The 21281-nt window shown below is 42.1% G+C and overlaps 1 protein-coding gene across 1 annotated transcript in view; it reads right to left on the bottom strand.

The window, feature by feature from the left end:
• Positions 1-1761: 1761 nt before the first annotated feature.
• Miga (mitoguardin) overlaps positions 1762-21281 on the bottom strand; it is a 477244-nt gene continuing 457724 nt past the window's right edge. The window contains exons 5-11 of the mRNA XM_080270830.1: positions 8549-8733; positions 7907-8032; positions 7353-7450; positions 6289-6457; positions 5672-5902; positions 3484-3654; positions 1762-1947 (exon numbers count right to left, since the gene is read on the bottom strand). Coding sequence (XP_080126956.1) covers positions 1810-1947; positions 3484-3654; positions 5672-5902; positions 6289-6457; positions 7353-7450; positions 7907-8032; positions 8549-8733 — 1118 coding nt within the window. The 3' untranslated portion in view covers positions 1762-1809. The remainder of the gene's footprint in view (positions 1948-3483; positions 3655-5671; positions 5903-6288; positions 6458-7352; positions 7451-7906; positions 8033-8548; positions 8734-21281) is intronic.

The following is a 21281-nucleotide window of genomic DNA, read 5'->3' on the forward strand; positions in this document are numbered from 1 at the left end:
GTTGTTGTTGCTGAGCAACTCCTGCCTGTCTGGTTGAGCACACCCATCAACCACAAACATGCAATTGTCCCAGCAGGGCTTTCCAGCACAATGAACTTATCTTCCCCTGCAGGAGACAACACCTCACCACTGTCAGGCACAGGGAGAAGAGTGGAGGTTTGGCTCCTGGAGGGATGCCACATGTTGCATCTTTCCACCCAATTAGCAGGGGCATCACAGCAGGCTCCACATCAACCCATCATCTGGTTATACTGATTATATTGTTACTATCTAACATTGTAAATGGATTCCTGGGTCACAGGAAACCATACTAGGCTTGTCACTCAGTGTAGAGTCATCTGAAGTGGAAAGAAGAGTTAAGGTGACAAGAAGCACAGGAGAAAATAAGAAAAGATGAGGGCAGACAAGAAAAAGAGTGATAGGGGTGAAGGAAGCAGCAGGAAGCACTACATCAAGTGAGTGGACGATGGCCACCCCCACCTACCACCAACATCTTAATGTAAACTCAGCAAACTACACGCTGAAGTTTCGATCTAAAGCAGTCCACCATCCTCCTTACACAAGATAAATAAAGAACTGAGGGACATTTGTGTGACCAGGCAGCAGACCCACCCCTCCCCAGCACCTTATACACGGTGTCTCAGGAACTGATGTATTACCTTCGTGAGGTAATTCCTAAAATTTGCTCTACGTTACTATACTCTGCATTCTTTGTTGTTTTATTTCCGCCCAAGATAACCTTACATACAGTAAAATCAACAAATGTTGACTAACCAAAAACTATCAACAAAGAGTACAAAGGATGGCAACACAGAGTGCAAATTATACTTTCCCCTTATAGCCATCCAAATTTAAATGCCTTGTACGCCATAACTGTTGTGAATCAGGATTTGTTCATAAAATATTTATACCTCAGAATGACCTCAGGAATCACTTCCCGAAATTAGTACATCAACTCATGGGATACTCTGTGTGTATGTGCATGATATATATACAGTACACACACACACACACATACTGTATATAAAGGCCAATTAGTTTAAAATTAACAACATGTAAGTTTTAATATATTGTACTTCAAACACAGCTACTTCTTCATTAAAAGTTTAACTCAACAATACTGTATACAGTAAACTCTCAATTATACGGCATAATTCAGCCAAGTCCTATGCCAAATAACATGAAATGCCGGATATTGCATAGTACCCTCCCACCAGCTCAACATTCGGTGTTGAGCCAGATTTTGTGTTATTATCCATCTCAACCCTCTATCCTAAAGACTTTCCCATGAGTAAAAGATGAAAAGTATGCATAAAATACAATATATTAATGATACAGTACAGTAATGCAGTAATACAACGCTTGCTGGCTACTGATTACGAGCTGGCTGATATGCCTCATCGCTGGATATTGCATAGAACCACCAGTTATGTCCTGTTTTAGTGCCAGATACTGCTTTAATAGCCAAGCCAGCAGCACCAGATATTGCATTGGGCTGGATTTTGCAACAATGAATAATTGAGAGTTTACTGTATAAGCTAAATCTTTTCTGTTTTTCATACATTTGGCTCTAACAACAGCTGCACAAACTCTTTCTCAGTTAACAGTAGGTATGAGCTAATGGAATACATTTGAACACTTGCAGTAAACTGTTACTTCTGTCTCAACATTTTTTTAAAAAGGGTAAATACTAGCCTGCGACTAAACTAGAATACTGAACTGGTGGTCATTGTGACTTTCCCAGAAAATCCATTATAACATATTTACATAATTAAAATTACTTGTATAAAATTTACATTATACAGAAAATTATAGGGCTAAATGTTGTGCAATACTATCAAAGCGTTCTCTAGTGAGATTCATGACATCCGTGGCCAGCTCCTCTACAGTGGTGTAGTGCACAGTTGTGAAGCTGAACAAGTCAATCAGAAGCCCCACTATCTGGTCCTGGGGGGAAAAAAAAAAAAAAAGAAAGAAAGCCTGTGATTACCTCTTCTGGAACCAAAGTGTTTAGTTATGGACAGATAAATAGTAAATCCTCATAATATATTAACCTATTATACAGTCAAATTGCTAACAATGCTTATTTCTACTCTGCAATTCATCTTTAGTGTCATGCCGAGAGAGAGAGAGAAAAAAAAAAACAATTTGAGAGAGTCAAACTGATTACAATGCTTATTTCTACTATGCAATTCATCTTTAGTGTAAAAAAAAAAAAAAAAAAAAAAAAAAAAAGGGAAGGAAGAAAACAATTTTAGAGAGGCCACTGCACAGTGCACAAAGCTATCACCTGGTGAGCAACAGCTTGGCAGTGTGTTTTGACATTATTTGCCTCAGAGCATTTATTCCTCTCACCTCCTTCTGTGGTGTAGTACTGTATCATGATACTCTGCACACCTCATGCCGAAGTCCTTCCTGCCTCCTCTCTGGTTGTGTGTTTGTGTGTGGATTTTTTTTTTTTTTTAATACTAAGCCATATGCTACCTGCCATCCCAGGTGGTTGCATCTCCTCTAATCCTGGAACTCTCCCAACCCAAGCTCTGCCTTCATCATGATCACCACCATCATCGTATTGTAGCTACCCGTATCATGTGTTTATTTAGTATCTCTAAACTACTATGCATGCATTATTTATCACTGATCAATAAGCACTGGAGAAACATTTACATAGCAACTGTTACATCTGGAAAATGGCTGAGAGATACTATAATGGGGTCAATGGTCTGCAGTTTTCACACATTTTATAATACTACTCGTATGGAACAAGTGATGATACTGTACAGTATCTTGGAATAATCCTCTAACATATAACACGGACTGACTCCCTGTGAATAAATTTGGTGGGAGGGAAAAAGACTCTTATTGCTTGCTACCTTGTCTCATCACACCAATCCCCTCCAGCAGCAACCCAATGGCAAGCAAGTGATAGTGCTGCTGCTGTTACTGATGCCATGTCATTGGTGTCTTCAACTGACATTGAGAGATTTATGTCAAAGATAGAACAGCAGGAGCAGTGGCAGAGGAAACAAGTGTGGTAAGAAAACTATGCTGAGGGACAGCAGGTGCCTTAAGCCAGCCTTAGATCTACCCTCACACCATGCCAGTCTACCTCCCACTTCAGGTTAGTTACAGTACAGTGAGTTTTACTTGAGTTTATCAAAGTTTGGCTCATTAAGGCCAGTCTGAGGTGGTTAGGCAGGCCTGATGGGTCATTAAGGGTGACTAGTGTGGGTGTAAACCTTAAGCAGTTTTTTCCCCAGGCTCTGTTTTCCATAACATGATTATCAATAAAGCTGTTCCTGTTGTCTACAAATTAGCTGCATTACTGCTGAACCTACTGTACAGTAATGCACATATACTGTACATAGCCCTGATATCTGTATGTCCCCAAACCACTGGAAAATTTCCAGGAAGATGTAATGTATTAAATCTGCACTGCTTATATGAGGACAAACCTTACCTTTCTGGATGCAAAGCACACACCTTAAAAAATGCACACAGTTCTCTTATATTTTCATCAGGTCCTAAAAACCCCCAAGCAAGGACTGGTGACAGGTGTTCTGATACATCGTAGAAGTGAGCAATGAAGCCATCTTGATACTTCAACATCCTTCGTTTGGCCCGCAGTACACTCCACACGGCAGTGCACAGTGCCTACATAAGGAAAAAAAAGTCATACAGATACGATACATAAATTTTCATATGCAATGTCTATAAGAATGCTATGAGACTACAAAAAGAACATTCATTAGTTTTATGAAGAATTATATGGCTAACTTTATGACTTAGTATTGTACATAATTTCAGATCATTAGTAGTAGTGGTAGCAGTAGGAACTCCAGGATCATCTGAATGTGAACCTAGTTGACTGCAGGATGATGTTGCCTTTCTTCTGCAGTCTATCCTCCTTCTTTTAGAGGATAGGGGAGAGAGATGAGGGACATTTGCATACCCAGGTAGATTCAGTCTGGTTCTATCAGTGCCACTCCCTCTCGGGTACTATTCCAGTACATTATGCATGAAATAATGCAACCCATTCTGGATTTTTACTGAATCTACGAGGCGCTGACGAGAAACATACATGTGGTGGTGGAGTGCACCCTAGATGAAGTAGATATGACATCCTTCTGGAAGCCAATCCTCCTCATACTTCCCTGCACATCACAATAGGAAGGACTCAGATCTGACCCTGGTGAAGTGTGGCCTATCACATGGAGGCGACAGATCCCTACATGGTGTATATACTGTATAGTATATACTGCACCTGTAGGATGGCCCCACAGAAGCAGCTGCTTGCCTGTGGTCAATAGGTCTGCTCAGCCAGAGAGACTGGGGTTAAGCAACAACATCAGAAAATATGTCATTATCCTGTACAATATTTCAAACATGAATTCTTTCATCTAATGAAGCAAAGTACCACAATTTATATCCAACAGGATACTGTAAGTTTATCACACACACAAAGGTTACTACATATCAAAAATGTTGTTAAAACTGTTTTTGTAATGCCAAAAACCCATTATTCACTCACTGCATGTGAATCTGGGTATGCCCATTAGAAAGATGGTTTTCTAGTCCTTTCAGCACTACAAAGGCATTAGAAACGATGATGGAGGAGATAATATGAGAATCTAAGACTTATGGAGAGGGTGCATCACTTCTGGTTTTGCCTCATAAGATGGTTAATGATGTTTTGTCCACTTGCTTTAAAAATACTAGACAATCTGGGCCTTGTGCCTGCACTTATAGTTCAAGGAATTCCCAGTTTTGTTAATGGATGCTGGTCTGATCACCATAACTTGTTTGCACAATGTTAGAATAGTGTGGCATGGTGCAACATGGAGATGAAAATAGGAAAGAAAGTACCTCCCTCAAGCAGGGTCTAGTGAATATGGTGTCTCCACATTTACTTCGTAATGGTGAAACTAGTAATGTAGTTCTGTAAGGGTTCAGTCAGTCTCTTAGTCTTTAGGGTCGCTACAGTTAAACCATTAATAAACTATCCAGCACAAAAAGATAATTTTAAAATAACAAGAACAACAATAACACCATAATAATATTATTGTTAGAGTATTGTAGCTCCAGCTTATCAGGGCTCCCAAGATGGATGGGAAAGAAGGTGACAGGGAGAGCTGGAGCTTCTGTTTCACTAGCCATCAGGACTAGCTCCTGACCATCTCCCCCTTAATGAGCTTTTCCAGAGTGTCACTCCAGTGAGCCAGCATGCTCTCCCAAACATATTTTTCTATCTGTCCAATGTACTATAATACCAAATGCAGCTTACACAATGCTCAATTCCTGTATACTACAAATAGGTAAATACACTGTACCCTAATATGACACAGGGGTTGGTGCCACAAAAGGAATGAGGCCAAAAACCCATGCCTTCCGCAATCAGGTGGTGGACATGAAGGGAGGCATGGGGCAGGCTCTGTCAGCACAACTTTGGGCTGAGATGGGGATGGGGCTGTCCCCATTCCCCCTGTCTGGGCTTGGGACTATGTGGGTGGCAGGGTCTGTGGTTTGTCTCCATCTTTCATTTGTTGTATTCCAACTATGGAATAAAGAGGCTGCTAGAGATTGAGCAGCATGGAGCGTCACCACTGGGTGACCAAGGTAAACACAACCAAGCAGGTTGAAGCCTTTATAAACTATACAATACAATACTTACTGACTCTTTGAAGCCATTAGAGAGCCATCTATTTTGTACAACAGCTGTAACTGATGAAGGAGGATTTTCCAGGTCATCAAAGGCATCCATTAATATGAAGTCCAAGACAACATCATAGAATGTAAGTGCCTTGACTCCACGGCCCTGCAGTTCCTTCTGTACTTCCACCCAGTCACACTCCACCAGGAATTCCAGCATTGCATCATAGGCTAGTAGGGCATCCTTTGGATCCTGAAAAGTTAGTTCATAAACTTAACACATTATTCATTCTTATGAATATGAAACTCAGTTATGGTACATGATTCTTCCCACTGTTCTGAATGCATGCAGGCAAAAGTTTCATGAACTTATGATAATCTGAACACCTCAATGGAAGTATCACTGTAGTCACTCAAAAAAGTTATTTCATTATCAAGCTGCTAAGGAAATTGCACCAATACTCACTTAAAAGTTGCTGCTGATGCATTATACTGATGCTGTGAGGACTTAAATGAGTGTTTTTGTACTTACACGCCTTAAACATAAGCCAAAAATATATGCACCAATTAAAATGGCATTATGATTGCATGCATCCTAGCTTTTAGTGTGGCATGTTATACGCCAAGAGTACTGTGTACCTTGTCTGCCCGAACAAGAAGGTCACCAATAATTTGTCTGCCAGCATCAGCGAAAAACTGCTTTGTTTCTTCCTGACCGAAGAGAAGCTTACAGGCAAGGCGAATGCAGTGAACCTTACACACATATTCAACATCACTCCCACACTTGACTCGTTCTGTCCGCACTTCCCTGTAACATTCATTAATGTAAGTGATGATTTACAAGACAATCTGTTACATAACTAAAAGTTATCAACTTTCCGTGGAATATAAGGTAGAGAAGTACTGTACAGTGAAGAGCGAATTAAAACGCATTTCTGAAACCATCAGTACCCACTTCTGCAATATTATTAAAGGTGTGATAAGTATACAAAGAAATCAGATAGAACAATCTGAATTTTTGGAAGACCACAATGGGGTAGAGAATGAAATTACTGAATGTTAAACCCTGATATTCATGGAGGTTAAGGTTTGATGATCTGTCATGAACTTACTAAACAGCAAATACCTTTCGCAAACTCCCAATTCCTTATATTATATGGAGAAAACTGTACAAATCCATCCCAAAGCCTTATTTTCCTTTCACCAATGAAGAAAACAGCATTAAAAGCTCTTTCTCCTAACCGAAACACTTCAAAGAGAAGTTAAAAAACTTACAGAACTTTACATTAGACACAGCATGACCTAAGTAGATCAAACAACTAGACATTACACATAAAATGACAACCAACTCAAAATTAAACACATACCAAAATATATCTGGGCGTATCATCAACCTTGACAAAAGCTGCTGCAGGATGGCTGGGAGCAACAGTGATACAAATACAGTATGCACAAATGTTCATCACAATATTTTGTTTGTGGGTGTTAAAGCATCTTAAATCAGCCAGTAAATGCAAGTTTTTATTATTAAAAAAAAAAAAAAAAAAAAAAAAAGGGGGGGGGGAGCAAGGGTCTGATATACTTCAAAATATGTGATACTAGACGTGAGAATGAACTGTGTGTAATTAATAAAGATTAGTGTACCAGTAAACAGAATGATGTAGCAGTAAATGCCCATATGGAGTCATCACAATGTACAGTACCTGAAAGGAATACCACCATCCTCATGTTGCTTGAGGGCTGCCTGGTATAGTGGATACTGAGCCTCGTCAAACTCTTCCAGGTCTCTCAGGTCTGCGATCTAAGCAACAGGCTCAATGTTACTTTCCATACAAACATATACTGTACACTGTATATATTACATGTTACACTCTATTATGGTGTATTCAGTTACTCAGCCCACCATACACTGTATTTATACAGTTATATAAAAGAAAAATCCATAGCGAGCATAACTACAATTAGTCCGTAAAGTGTGTTAACAAGTAAGATGCACTCTGAAGACCATTCAGTAATCAATCATGCTTGTGTTGAAACTGTACTGAACTCTTATCTCTGGTATTCTGACTTTTGTATATAAAAAAAAAAAAAAAGGTTAATGTGAAGGTAAAGAGGTTCATACAGAAAACATACAATGAATAAACAACATGACAAGACTGAGAATTACAGTACTGTACATACAATTTAAGCATATCAACCAAAATCAGAGGATTCTGCATTTCTGTATATCCCACACGGTATCCTGAGGGTGACTTACATCCCCTGAGGCAGAAACGAAGGATTCATATGATGAAGCTGAAGTCAGGGTGCGACGCTCCAGAGCCTCACCAGCAGCATCTGATGGCACTGGTGTCACACTTGAGGACCGGAACAATACTGAGTGCTGTCACAGATGGGGGAAGGAAATAAAGATTCAGCAGTAAGCATCATGAATAACGTACTGGAATGAACTCACCCAAAAGTAACTGTGGAGGGAAAAAAAAAAAAAAAAAAAGTGAAACAGTACAGTAATGACCTTTTTCTGAGACTGTCACACTTATAAGTACATTATTCTGATACACACCAAAAGATCTTATTCGTCAGTTAGAAATACCTTCCAGTGACAAAAAAAAAAAAAAAAAAAAAAAAAAAAAAAAAATCCTATCCTGCAATGGAATATGAAAAGATCTTGAAGTCTAATATACATGGAGTTAATGTTTATAGTCTTACTAGAATCCGTGGCAGAAAGTGGGAGAATTATATCCACACAGAGAAAAGTTGTTAGAAAATATAAAACAATTCTGACCCCACTTGGACTCTCTTCAGTGTGTCCATGTTTTTCCCCCCTCAAAATGACACTATGATATAAGGAAACCTTACTACAAAGAATTTTCTGTACTGTATGATCTGCAAGAGTCACCTGGTGGAGGAAGAGGTGTTCACATTGATCTTGGAGGGTGTATGCATCATCAATGACCCTTTGCAAGAGTGCTGTGAACTCTGCTTCATCCTGCGAGGTCAGCGCCACACCTCCAGTCCCCCCAGCAGTGTATGAAGCCAGGGCATCTTCCCAGAATCCCAGTGCAGTCTCTAGGGCCTCCATGCCTGCAAAACATAGCACTGACATTTTATTAAGGTATAAAGATGATTGGCTGAAGAGTGTAATTGTAAATGTGTATAAAGGGAAGGGTGATGCCCTGGAAAGAGGAAATTATAGAGGTATAAAGCTTTTAGATCAGATAATGAAGGTAATGGAGAGAGTTTTAGAAGGTATGATTAGAGAAAGAGTGAATATTGATGAGATGCAGTTTGGGTTTATGCCAGGTAGGGGGACCACTGATGCCATATTCATTGTTCGACAGCTTCAGGAAAAATATATTGGTAGGAGAAGGGATCTTTATTTTGTTTTTGTTGATTTGGAAAAGGCCTTTGACAGGGTCCCTAGAGAGGTGGTGAAGTGGGCAATGAGAAAGCTTGGCTTGGAGGAGTGGCTGGTTAGGGTGGTTATGGCCATGTATGTGGGTGCTCACACCCAGGTGAGAGTGAATGGAGATTTGAGTGATGAGTTTTCCGTGAATGTTGGTGTGCATCAGGGGTCAGTCTTGAGTCCCGTGTTGTTTATCATGGTACTTGAAGCCCTTTCACGTGACTTTAGAAACGGACTCCCGTGGGAGTTGTTGTATGCTGATGATTTGGTGTTGATTGCAGAGAATGAAAGGGAGGCGGAGGAAAGGTTTAGGAAGTGGAGAGATGGTATGGGGCAAAAGGGTTTAAGGGTAAATGCAGATAAAACAAAATTGATGATATCTAGGGTTGGTGGCGGTACTGTCAAAGACGAGGGAGAGTGGCCATGTGCAGTTTGCCATAAGGGCGTGGGAAGTAATTCCATCTTGTGCAGTGTGTGTGATAAATGGGTGCATAAGAGATGTAGTGGTATCAGAGGTAGACTGCGAGATAATGCTGATTTTATGTGTACGGCGTGCCGGGCTGAGCAGGTGGAGATCGTCAGACGTGAAAGGATTGAACTTGCTGGTGAATCTCTTGAGTGTGTGGAAGAGTTTTGTTATTTGGGAGACATGTTGTGTGCTGGAGGTGGGGCTGGAGCTAGCTCTGTGGCTAGGGTGAGAAGTGGTTGGAAGAAGTTCAGGAGCTCTTGCCTCTCCTGGACATTGAGAGGGCTCTCCCTACGTGCTAAGGGGGTCTTTGTATGCAGCATGTGTTAGGAGTGTAATGCTGTATGGTAGTGAGACCTGGGCAGTGAAGGAGGAAGACATTCGCCGGCTCAGACGTACTGAAATGACAATGATTAGGTGGATGTGCAGTGCGTCCCTGCGTCCAAGGCCTGGAGGGGTTGGGTTTACAATGGAAGAGTTGAGAGGTAGGATGGAACTGGAGTGTATTGGTGTTGTGATGAGGAGAGGTAGATTGAGGTGGTTTGGACATGTGGAGAGGATGGGGGATGATAATTGGGTGAGGAAGGTGAGAAGTGTTAATATTGGGGGTGGGGTTGTGAGGGGTAGACCGAGAAAGACATGGGACGAGGTCATTAAGTGTGACCTTAGGGTTAAGGGACTGAACAGGGAGGCTGCAATGGATCGTGCAGCGTGGAGAGCCGCCATTAGGTGACCAAGGCCGACACATGCAAGCATGTTGGAGCCTTTAAAAACGAAAAACGAAAAAAAAACGAAAATCATATTGGAAACTGATTGCAAGTAGCTGACAGTAAAAGTCAAGAAGTATTATCTGAAGTGAAAACATGAAAAATAAGAACCTATGTACATTCTTGATGGTTAAAATTATACATAAAACTGCTGGTGCACAGATCATCACTGTCATTTTGTAGTACAGTAAGATGCAAGGCAATCAACTGAGAACACAAGACAAGATTAGTTGCAGAGCTATAAATAGTGGCACTGATGATGTGAGGTGAGGAGGTGGAGCAACTGGCACTGTAATTGGATACAGTACTGCTGACCTGTGCAGTTGCAGCCCTGGCATTCTCTCACATGTTCTCAAAGCACTGATGTGTGTCCACAGCTCACTTGTTGGGATGAAATATAAGGCACCAAGATAGCAGGGAACTTGAATATGGAACTGCATAGTTCCTACCTATTACAGCCCTATGCAGCTTCCACTGCACTAAGAATCAACACCTCAGCGAGGCGGTTGAAGAGCACCACCAGCTTCCATGGATCACAAACATCTCATGGCAAACTAGGCATCTCACTAGACCAGATTACTGATCATGAAGGGCAATGCAGTCAGGCTACATGTCTGCCAGTACATGCCAGAGCTACACTCTTCAAAAAAGGTACCAGTATCACACTGAAACATAGATTAAGCATTGTGGTATATGGGTAAGGTGACCAGAGTCCCGCTTATTTAACTGCGATTAAAATGTCCCACTTTTTTTAGCAACTTATCTTACGTGTCCTGCTTTTAGAAAATTACTATTACATTAGATATACGATGACCTTCTTTTATGAAACTATGATGAATTAGTAAAATCATGCATAATCCAAACCAAATGATATACCGAATTACAGGTATTATTAAAGAATCTGTTATACTCACTAACTGACAACTTTGGTCGGCCATTCACCGTACCATACGGTATGTTTGGAGTTTGTCTAAGACGTTAGGGTTGGCAGCCTTAGGTGAGGTGCAGCGCTGTATGTATGTGTGTGCGTGTATATATATATATATATATATATATATATATATATATATATATACAGTATATATATATATATATATATACGGGTGACAATGTCCCGCTTTTAGCTCCGGTAAATCTGGTTACTTTATATATGGGCCACCCTGAGGTGCACATGCACACATATTACCCCAAGTATTTCTTGTTCCGCAATTATTAGAATGAACTACAGTAGAATTGCTCTGGGGCCAGCAGCGAGGCTCTTGTTTCACAGTTTGACGCTCGTTGGTGCGCGCCAACTCTACTCAGTTCTTCACCTTCGAGGGGCTCACTGTATGGAGAACGTTGAAGTTGACTGGCCCACTTTTTGCCCATGCGAGGATTTTGTGGCTTTCCCCTTTGGCCAAAGTCTTTGTTGCTCTTCTCCAAAGGTCTCCTTTTAACAAATCTGCCAGAAGCAGAAGATGCAGATGAATGAGAAGAACTCTGGCCACTCACTGACCTGCTGGCTATCGCCGCAGGTAAAAATGGCACGATACAGGATGCTATACAGCCTATGGAATTTTAAATACACTAGATCTGTTTGAGATATCTGTTCATTTTCATAAGCATCAAATCCCAGTGACGCATCTTTTTTTGCTGCATGAACATTTGCATCCATAAGTAACCAACACCTGAACTGTGCTGCATAAGTCTTCTCAATGACTTGCTCTTCAGCAAGGTCACCTGTTCTCATCTACCTCAAAACCTACCCATTTTACCATCTCATACAGGAAGAAACCCCCATTTCTGCTTACTTTAAGGTGTTAAAGTGCATCTCCAAATTTGGGCATCACATTAATTCAGGGATACCCTTGATATTAACCTTGAGGCATGCATCAACATAAACCTGGGCCCACCTTGCTCCAACAGATACAACCTTCTTCTACTGTATATACAAGGCACAACTAACAGCTGCCATCAACTGCCAGACTATATTGATCAAGCTGCTCTCAGTTCTGGTGTTCTTCCAAGTGTCCTCAAACTTCCAAGCATATGCTGCCAACAAAATTACTGGGACCATACTAAAGGCAAAGATGTAGCAAGAAAAGGCAGCACACACTTGGCCTCCTAACCTTTAACAAGGTCATCCTGCTTGATCCTAATGTATCTCATCTGTGACCCAAGGCTTCCCACTTATTGCATGTACAGTCAGGTATCTTGTAAACCCACAACCTTCTGCCAGATCTATGAAAGACAGAGGCCCCTCCTGACTTGTTCTCTTTTGGCAACTTTAACTCCTATAAAGGACGCTGAAGAGGGAGAAGTCCCTGGAAAAGTTCCCAAGATTTGCACAATGGTCAAAGACACTCTTTAAGGCCCCCCAAATGGACTTACGTGTAAAGATTCCTTTTCTTCTTGTATCAACAGCATCCCATCCTCTCCTGCAGAGGGTTCTGTAGAACAGACTCACAGCCTGGTTCCCCACGGAGTGTAACAGACAGTGACGTGTCCTAGGGGCCTTCCCAGTGCACTCATTTGATGTGCATGTTTATCTGTCAAGGTCACATGACCTGCAGTCCCACATAAACACAGCTGAGCTGTGACTAGCATTCCATACATTAAATATTCACCGGTATTCTCTGTGGCCCACAATAATCCCATTCAAACTTGTGTATAAGGACTGTATAAGTCTACAAGTAGCTTAGTCAAGCTAATATTTTTATGATGTTCAACAACTGAGTGCAGAAATGGATGAGCTGGGTGGAGGTAAGTGGGTCGAGAGGGCTCAGACAGTGGTGGTAGGGGGAATGACAGGGAAGCACACCCTGTGAACAGGGCCGGATTACCAGGTACATGCAAAATGGGCAACTGCCTACCAGGCCATGGCCTGTCACAGGCCATCCAGACTTCCAGAGCGGAATAAATATAAGCTTTGGGCGTCCAAATAAGGGTCATCACCCATCAGGCCATCAAAAAAGCCATTATAGGTAATGCCAAAATTTCACTGGAAGTAAAGGAAAAAAGAGATCTATACGTTGCCGGCCAACCATCTGCATTGCCTACCAGGCCATAGCAGGGTTAATCCGGCCCTGCCTGTGAAGAGGGGTGTGGTGGGTAGGCCAGTAAGGCATAAACCAACAGCCTATGTGGAAATAAAAAAATGGGTGGGGTTGGTGGAAATAAGTTGGTGGTGGTATTTGATGGCGGAATGGTATAAGTCACGGATCTCTTTACTGTCTGATGGGGGAATGGGGACTGAAAAATAGGGAGGTGAGTGGAGAAATGGGTTGCATATGGCTGAGACAGTGGAATGTATGACGATAAGCATTGGGGTATCTATGCTTTAATTCAAAGTTCCAAGGATAAGAAGAACAAAAATAATGCAAGCCTGGCCCAGGTAACACATCACCAGAAATACTCCTACGATTTTCATTCAGCTAACTCCGTTCACTAAACTTAAAACATATCATACCACATCTAAATCAATACTCTGATCCTGGGTTGAGTTGCCTGCCCTAACGGTCTTATACACTTCTGGTCTCGATATTATTCCGTCATTAGCCTCTCCTCCCCACCCCCCTTCAGCTGGCGATCCTCCCCACCTCCAGCGCCTTCTGTTGCCAGGCTGGGTTGAGTCACAAACAGACTTACGGTCAATATCTTGTAACTGTTATTTATTTTATTTATTTTTATTTTTTTCAAAAGGAGACAAGGCCACGGGAGCGCAGTCATTTCCCACGCCTTGTTCTTCTGGCAAAACCAATCTTTGGTAGAAAGTTTGTGAGTCTACGTCCCTCTTGCAAAAAACGTTTGTTAGTCATGAACCCGTAACGATTTTAGTGTAAGAAGGAAGCTGCGGCAAGAGCTATGAGAGTGCGACAACATGAAAATATAACTAAGAGAAAAAAATATTACACTGCACACGAAGGAACACCAATCCCTTCTCTGGAATGGTCAATAGTTCCACACAATATTATTTAGGAAGGAAGAGGGCTAAAACAATTTCTATATCCCTTGCACGAGGATGGCAGAACTCTGATGCTTTATTCTTGTTGACTTGATGATTTAACTCCTTCAGTACAATGACATTTTTACTTCATTTTGCTACTACCAGACGATTTCATTTAGCTTTTGAGAGGGTCTCAGTAATGAAAGGGTTAATGATGTCAAACCTAACCTCTCCAGTTCGAAGTCCTTCCTAAATTGAAGGACATCAACTGGCAGTGGCAAGAAATAAATGATGATGTCCTCAAGCTGAAGGAGTTAAACAGCAGAGAAGCACTACGTAATAAAATGGTTACCCTTTCAGTCTGAGGATATCATTTAGTTTACTGTCGCTGCTGCCAGACGACTTCATTCAACGTGAGAGACACTGCAAACTGGGGAGGCTGGATATAACCTCCACTAACTCCTAAGTCGAACAAAAATTCCTTGGTAACAGAGAAAATAAACTGCAAAATTACGTGATGGAAGTGATGTGATTAACACGAGAATGGACATATCTGGTACCAGCATCCGCCCCCGCAATATTGTAAAGGGAAAAAAAAATAATTATTTATGGAGGACGTGGAGGGGTGAACTCCGTGGGTTCCTCCATCACTCTGGTGCGGGTGAAGGTCTAATACTGTGCAAAATTTTAAGTGCCCCCCGTGGGGGGTGGACATCGGAGGTCCCACCCTGCCTAAAATGTGGCCGGAATGAAAGTCTGCCTTTGCAAAATTTCGTGTTTCCAGGTTAAAAACTATGGCTTTGCATGATGGCTCTGCGGTAACCCCCGAGGCCGCCCCCATCCTCCGTGAGTGGCTATTCTTGGTGGTTCCAACCTTCTCTTAATGTAGCCGGAGTAAATATTATCAACAGGCGAAACTGCAGGTTTTTATTTAAAAACTTTGGCCGAGCATAACGATTTCGTCCGAGACCACAGGGGGTCGCCTTCCCTACGCAGATGAGGGGGGAGGGGAAGAACAGCCCTCGGGGATCTCACTATGCTTATAACCTTGCGCGAGTGAAGCTCTACTTGTGCAAAAATTCGTGTTCCTAAGTACAAAAAATGCCATGCCTATCAGTTTTGGGTGGAACACCCGGAGGCCATCATTCCCGTGGGAATCGACCCTTGAGGGTCTCACCCTGTCTGAAATCTGGCCCCAGGGAGGTCTACTATTGTGCGAAATTTCATTTTCCTAACATTCTTCCCTTGAGGCCTGGACCCAATTCTTCAAGAAAGTATAACAGTACAGTAATTTCAGTGAGTGAGTGACGTAGCGAGGAGTGGCGCTCCCGTGGGGGCGGCAAAAAACCTTCCACATAACACGACCGTCAAAGTGCTGGGCAAGAGGGTCTGGACAACACAGGTCTGTTAGCCCTTTCACAACCAAAGAAACCTTCTCTAATTAAAATCGTCTAGGCGGTAGTAAGAAAAATGACATTCAGATAACGGTTAAAGAGACTGCTTGTAAGCCCCTTCACTGCGAGTAGTCTCCCCTAAGTAAAACGCCTTGATATACCAAGATTACAACATGAATGGCATGGGCTAATCGTGGTGTGGGATTACAGAAAAATACAGAAAAATAAAATGGGTTCACAGTACGGATATTATGTTGTACAGTTATAACAGAAATGGGTGAAATAAAGAAAAATGCAAAGGAAATGGGGATAGGCATATTATAGTATCCATTTTCACACTTAAGCCCGATAACGTCTTTTTCAGTGTTTTCTGGCTAACGTGAGATTGTTTTTACTTAATTTAGCAGCCACCTCCCCCTTGTAATGAAAGGACTAATGAAGGCTATATCTATCCCTCTCAGTCGAAAAGTTCCCAAAACCATAAAATCGCCTGAAGGAAAAAACATATAAAGACCATCGTAATGAGTCTATAAGTGAACGTAAAGAAAGAAAGAAAAAAAAAAACTTCCAGCTCTAACTTCCGATGGCAGATAAATGTCTTCGCGTTCATCGGTGCTCGATTAAACTTTTATAAACCGAGGAATCACAGTCAGCCCGGAGTAAGGGGGAAGACCCGGCCATCGACTTTCAGACACAAAGGAGGAAATTATGAGTGAGCTGATTGGCGGACGTGACGGGGGTGCAGGATGAGGCGACCACGCTGATTGGCTGCCACGCTGCTCCCTCACACACCCACTACGTTAGTCTTACTTCCTGATGACGTTCCAGGAAGGGAAGTTGATGTTAATGGTACCTCTGACTTTGTTTTTTGCTGATTTACTCTGAGAATTGCATATATTGAATCTTTTAGAGTTACATTCACGATATCTCACACACCTCCACTGTTAGACTTCCTTCCTGATGTAGTTCCAGGAAGGGAAGTTGGCGTTAATGGTACCTATGGCTGTTTTTGATCGATTTACACTACGAATTGTAAATATTCTTTTAGGTTTACACTTCTGATACCTCACACGACCACTTGTCTTACTTCCTAGGCTAAGATTTACGACTGCTTCACTCTAATGACTCGGGATTTGATTTGCAGGAACCAAAGAAACATGGAAACTATCAACACCCTTCTTTCTTTGTTCTTCCTGCAGGGCTAAATAACGATGACAAGAGGCAGTGGATATGTTAGTTCGTGAATTTCGGTACTGGGAGGAAACTTGAAGTAAATAATATCGTAGAATTCGTTTTCACTGATTTACTAATAAGAATCGTATATGTGTAAATCAAGTACAGCCCCTGATGACTACCCAACTCCCTCTATCCACCTTCATTTCCTCCCCTCACCTCAACCTCTCCCTATCCATCTCCTTATACCGCCCCTCTCCCCCTCCCCCTCCCCCTCCCCCCGGTTATCATTCACTCTCCCCAACTTCAACTTCCTCACCCCCCCACCTCAACCCCTCCCTCTCTCCTCTCCCTCTCCCCATATTGCCCCTCTTCCCTCCCCATATTGTCTTTCCCCCCTTTCCAACACTGCCCCTCTCTCCCTCCCCACATTGCCCCTCTCCCCCTTCCCATACTGCTCCTCCCCCCTCCCCACGATGTCCCTCTCCCCCTCTGCCCACAGTTATCATTCCCCCCACGACGCCCCAGTCAAGTAATCCAGCCTCCCTCCCTACAGCCCAGGTGACGGGGAAATGGGGGAGAGGGGAAGGGAGGGAGTATTGTAAGGCTTAGTCTCATTAGTTATGGAGAATTTCTAGCACCTCATCATTACCAATTCATTTCTGTCATCATCATCATCATCATCATCCAGACTCTCTTCCCTCCTATTCATGCAGGTCAGTTATGCATACGTCAATATAGGAAGTATAAATGATCCAAAAGATAATAGGCTACTAGGCTGTACTATCCAAAACACATCCCTAAGGAGCAATACTGAAGAGATTCCTACACAAAGATGAATAAGGTGTTCTCTCTCTCTCTCTCTCTCTCTCTCACCTGGGGCCTCCTCCGGTTACCAGGCCTTTGAGTTCTCTTCATCGACACCCTCTTGTACTCGGCCCAACATGGATCACGTACGGTAGTCTTTTTTTTCTTTCGCACGATTATATATTTTTTTTCTCCTTATTCTACCTTCTCCCTTTCCTCCTTTGGATTTTAGTGGTGCCCATATCTCGGTTTGTCTGATCCTCTCTCTCTCTCTCTCTCTCTCTCTCTCTCTCTCTCTCTCTCTCTCAAGATCCATTAATATTAACATTTTAGCATCAAATTTTTCTTACACCCCCGTCCTCTGCTCTCACCTCAAAAATCAGTCAATAAATAAAAAACAAAATAAAAGGAAAGGAAAGAAGGCACATTATTTATTGCTCTTTCCCAGATCGGAATTTGTCCCCCAAGAATCGGAGTGCGGGCAACGAGTATCAAAATGGCGGGAAATCGGTCATCAGGGTGTACGTAATTTTCCGCTCCCCGCCATAAATCCAGACTTCACCTTCTACTGTTATAAATATTCTTGAGATTAAATTTAGTATCTGAGTGTTTATATTTTCGTCTTTACTCATACGGCTAAAGTACATCTAACAATCAAACTAGAGTGGATATGAAACTTTAAAAATTCGGAAATGCAAGACGATTTCTACGTAAACACAGGAACGTTGCGGAAGTTTGCAAAGTCTGGAGAGTGATTAAGAGTCTTGATAAATATGGATACTGCAACATAACCGTACATCTCACACACACACACACACACACACACACACACACACACACACACACACACACACTGGATGCACGACCGTAACAGACTTCATGATCCCCGTAAAAAAAAAAAAAAAATAAAAAAAAAATAACACAGACTACAACAGCACAATGTACCAATACCTCACACGTTTCCTTCCCCTCCCGTCACTCAATAACTCGCAACATTAAAGTAGTTTGGGGAAAATTGCATATAGACACTACAATAATTTCAGCTTGTTAAAAAAAAAGTTAGTGTTATCCAAGTGTTAGTTTTAAGTACCGTAACTGCTATACTAGGCTACAGAAGGGCGGGAGGAGGAATGGAACTTCAAGAGGTAGAAGGGGAATAACTAAAACAGAGAGCCTTTAGCCAGAAAAATGTGTGGGTGTGAAAACTATATATAAGAAGCCAAAGTTGGTGACATTATGGGACGCCACCACCATCACCACCACACCCTCTAGCTCCCTGGGGGTCCGTGGTGGGGAGCTGGGAGCCTGCACACACGCACACACGCGCACGCACACGCACACACACACACACACACACACACACACACACAAAGATGCGGCCGTAAGACACATGGTTCCACAGGGAGACGTTCAGCTATATTCAATCAACGGGAGGGAGATGCCAGTAACACACACACACACACACACACACACACACACACACACACACACACACACATACACACAACAGAAGTAAATTTGTCTGACGTATAGGAAGAGCAAATACTAAGGAGGAATTTTTTTTCACACGTACAGATAAATTAATGTAGTTTGGTCAGAGGGTCCTGGTGCCATCTGTCTTCCCCCCCCCCTCCCCTTCGGCGGCTCAGGGGAAGGGGAAGGGAGAAAGGTGCGTGGAAAAAGGAAGGAGTGGATGGAGAGGGGAAAAGGAAGAGAAGTGGAGGGGAAAAGGAAGAGAAGTGGAGGGGAAGAAGGGGAGGTGGAGTGAAGCGGGGGGGAGAAGGGGAAGAGGAGTGAGGGAAGGACACTGCTCTGTAGTGAAGATGTATAACCTGAACTAAACTCAAGGCCATTTCCACGGCTAGTTTATTTGCATGTAAACACACACACACACACACACACACACACACACACACACACACACACACATAATAGTAAGCTTCTCAGGAGAGGCATGGAACTGGCGTAGAATTCCATGGTAGCCGCTTTAATAAATGTTCCCATTAATGGTTCGAGCGATAGCCAGCATCATCGACAGAGGTGACAGTGGCAGCAGAGACAAAGGAGAGTGATGGTCTTCTCGGTTAGCAGTTTAAAAAGAAGAAGAAAAAAAAGCGAGTGTGAGAGCGGCTTCAGGTAGAGACTGTACGGCTTCTGCTCTCTGATAGACGCTCTCTACCTCTATGTTATTCCCCTCCCTTTTTTTTTTTAGATGAACAGAGGAAGGAAAAACAAATTAAATAAAAAAAATCTTCCCTACACCAGATTACAGTGATACCCAATGAACCCCAAGATCAAATTATGGCCTAAATCCAGTCCTCCTCAAGGCTAATTAGGATTATTTTTTTTTTTTCCTCCATTTGTTTTTCCTTCCTCCGTTCTGTTATTAAAAAAAAAAAAAAAAAAAAAAAATTAACCCTTTGACTGCTACGGCTTTCCCTCCAGTCACTGCAATTATCTAGGAATAGTGTTAATTACGTCTATAGTCACGACGTCTTGGAATTAAAAAACAGAACAGATGCGGTCAATAGTTTCTTTACATCTCATCAATTAGCCTGGAATCTCGTACAATTTGGAATCTCATATAATCCGGAATCTCGTATAATCCAGAATCTCGTATAAATCCGGAATCTCGTACAATTCGGAATCTCGTACAATTCGAAATCTCGTATAAATCCGGAATCTCGTATAATTCGGAATCTCGTATAATTTGGAATGTCGTATTATCCGGAATATCGTATAAATCCAGAATCTCATATAATTCGGAATCTCGTGTAATCCAGAATCTCGTATAATCCTGAATCTCGTATAATTCGGAATCTCGTATAATTCGGAAATGCAGGTGTAAAGGTACATTACTAATTGGAGTTTTACCTGTACGTCTAATTTCATCCGACGCGAAATGCACTGGATGTCTTTCAGTATATCCTACAGTAATTACAGGTAGTCAATGCGCCGGTTACTGCCGCTGCTCTATCATTCCACTGTCATTACCCTATCATTCCACTGTCATTACTCTGTCATTCCACTGTTATTAATCTATCATTCCACTGTCATTAATCTATCATTCCACTGTCACTAATCTATCATTCCACTGTCACTAATCTATCATTCCACTGTCATTACTCTATCATTCCACTGTCATTACTCTATCATTCCACTGTCAGTGCTCTATCATTCCACTGTCATTACTCTATCATTCCACTGTCATTACCCTATCATTCCACTGTCATTACTCTATCATTCCACTGTCATTACCCTATCATTCCACTGTCATTATTCAACCATGCCACTGTCATTACTCTATCATTCCACTGTCATTACTCTATCATTCCACTGTCATTACTATCATTCCACCGTCATTACCATCATTCTACTGTCATTACCCTATCATTTCACTGTCATTACTCTATCATTCCACTGTCATTATTCTATCATTCCACTGTCATTATCCTATCATTCCACTGTCATACTGCCAATCAACAGGCACTCCCTCACTTACCCGTCACTGTCCCTATAATTTCCACGGGTGTGAACCTCAGTCTATAATTTTACAATCTCTGACTGCCCATGTGCGTTATTCTACATTTACCTGCATCCACGGGACACTATAATTGTTTCTGTCCACAAATACCGCTGATCTGCCTTGGTCACCCCACCCTTACCAGCCCATAAAGACACGCCCTGATTA

Source organism: Coenobita brevimanus, chromosome 43 (assembly GCF_032717465.1).
Source record: "Coenobita brevimanus isolate Jiangsu-jjx chromosome 43, ASM3271746v2, whole genome shotgun sequence".
Taxonomy (NCBI): domain Eukaryota; kingdom Metazoa; phylum Arthropoda; class Malacostraca; order Decapoda; family Coenobitidae; genus Coenobita; species Coenobita brevimanus.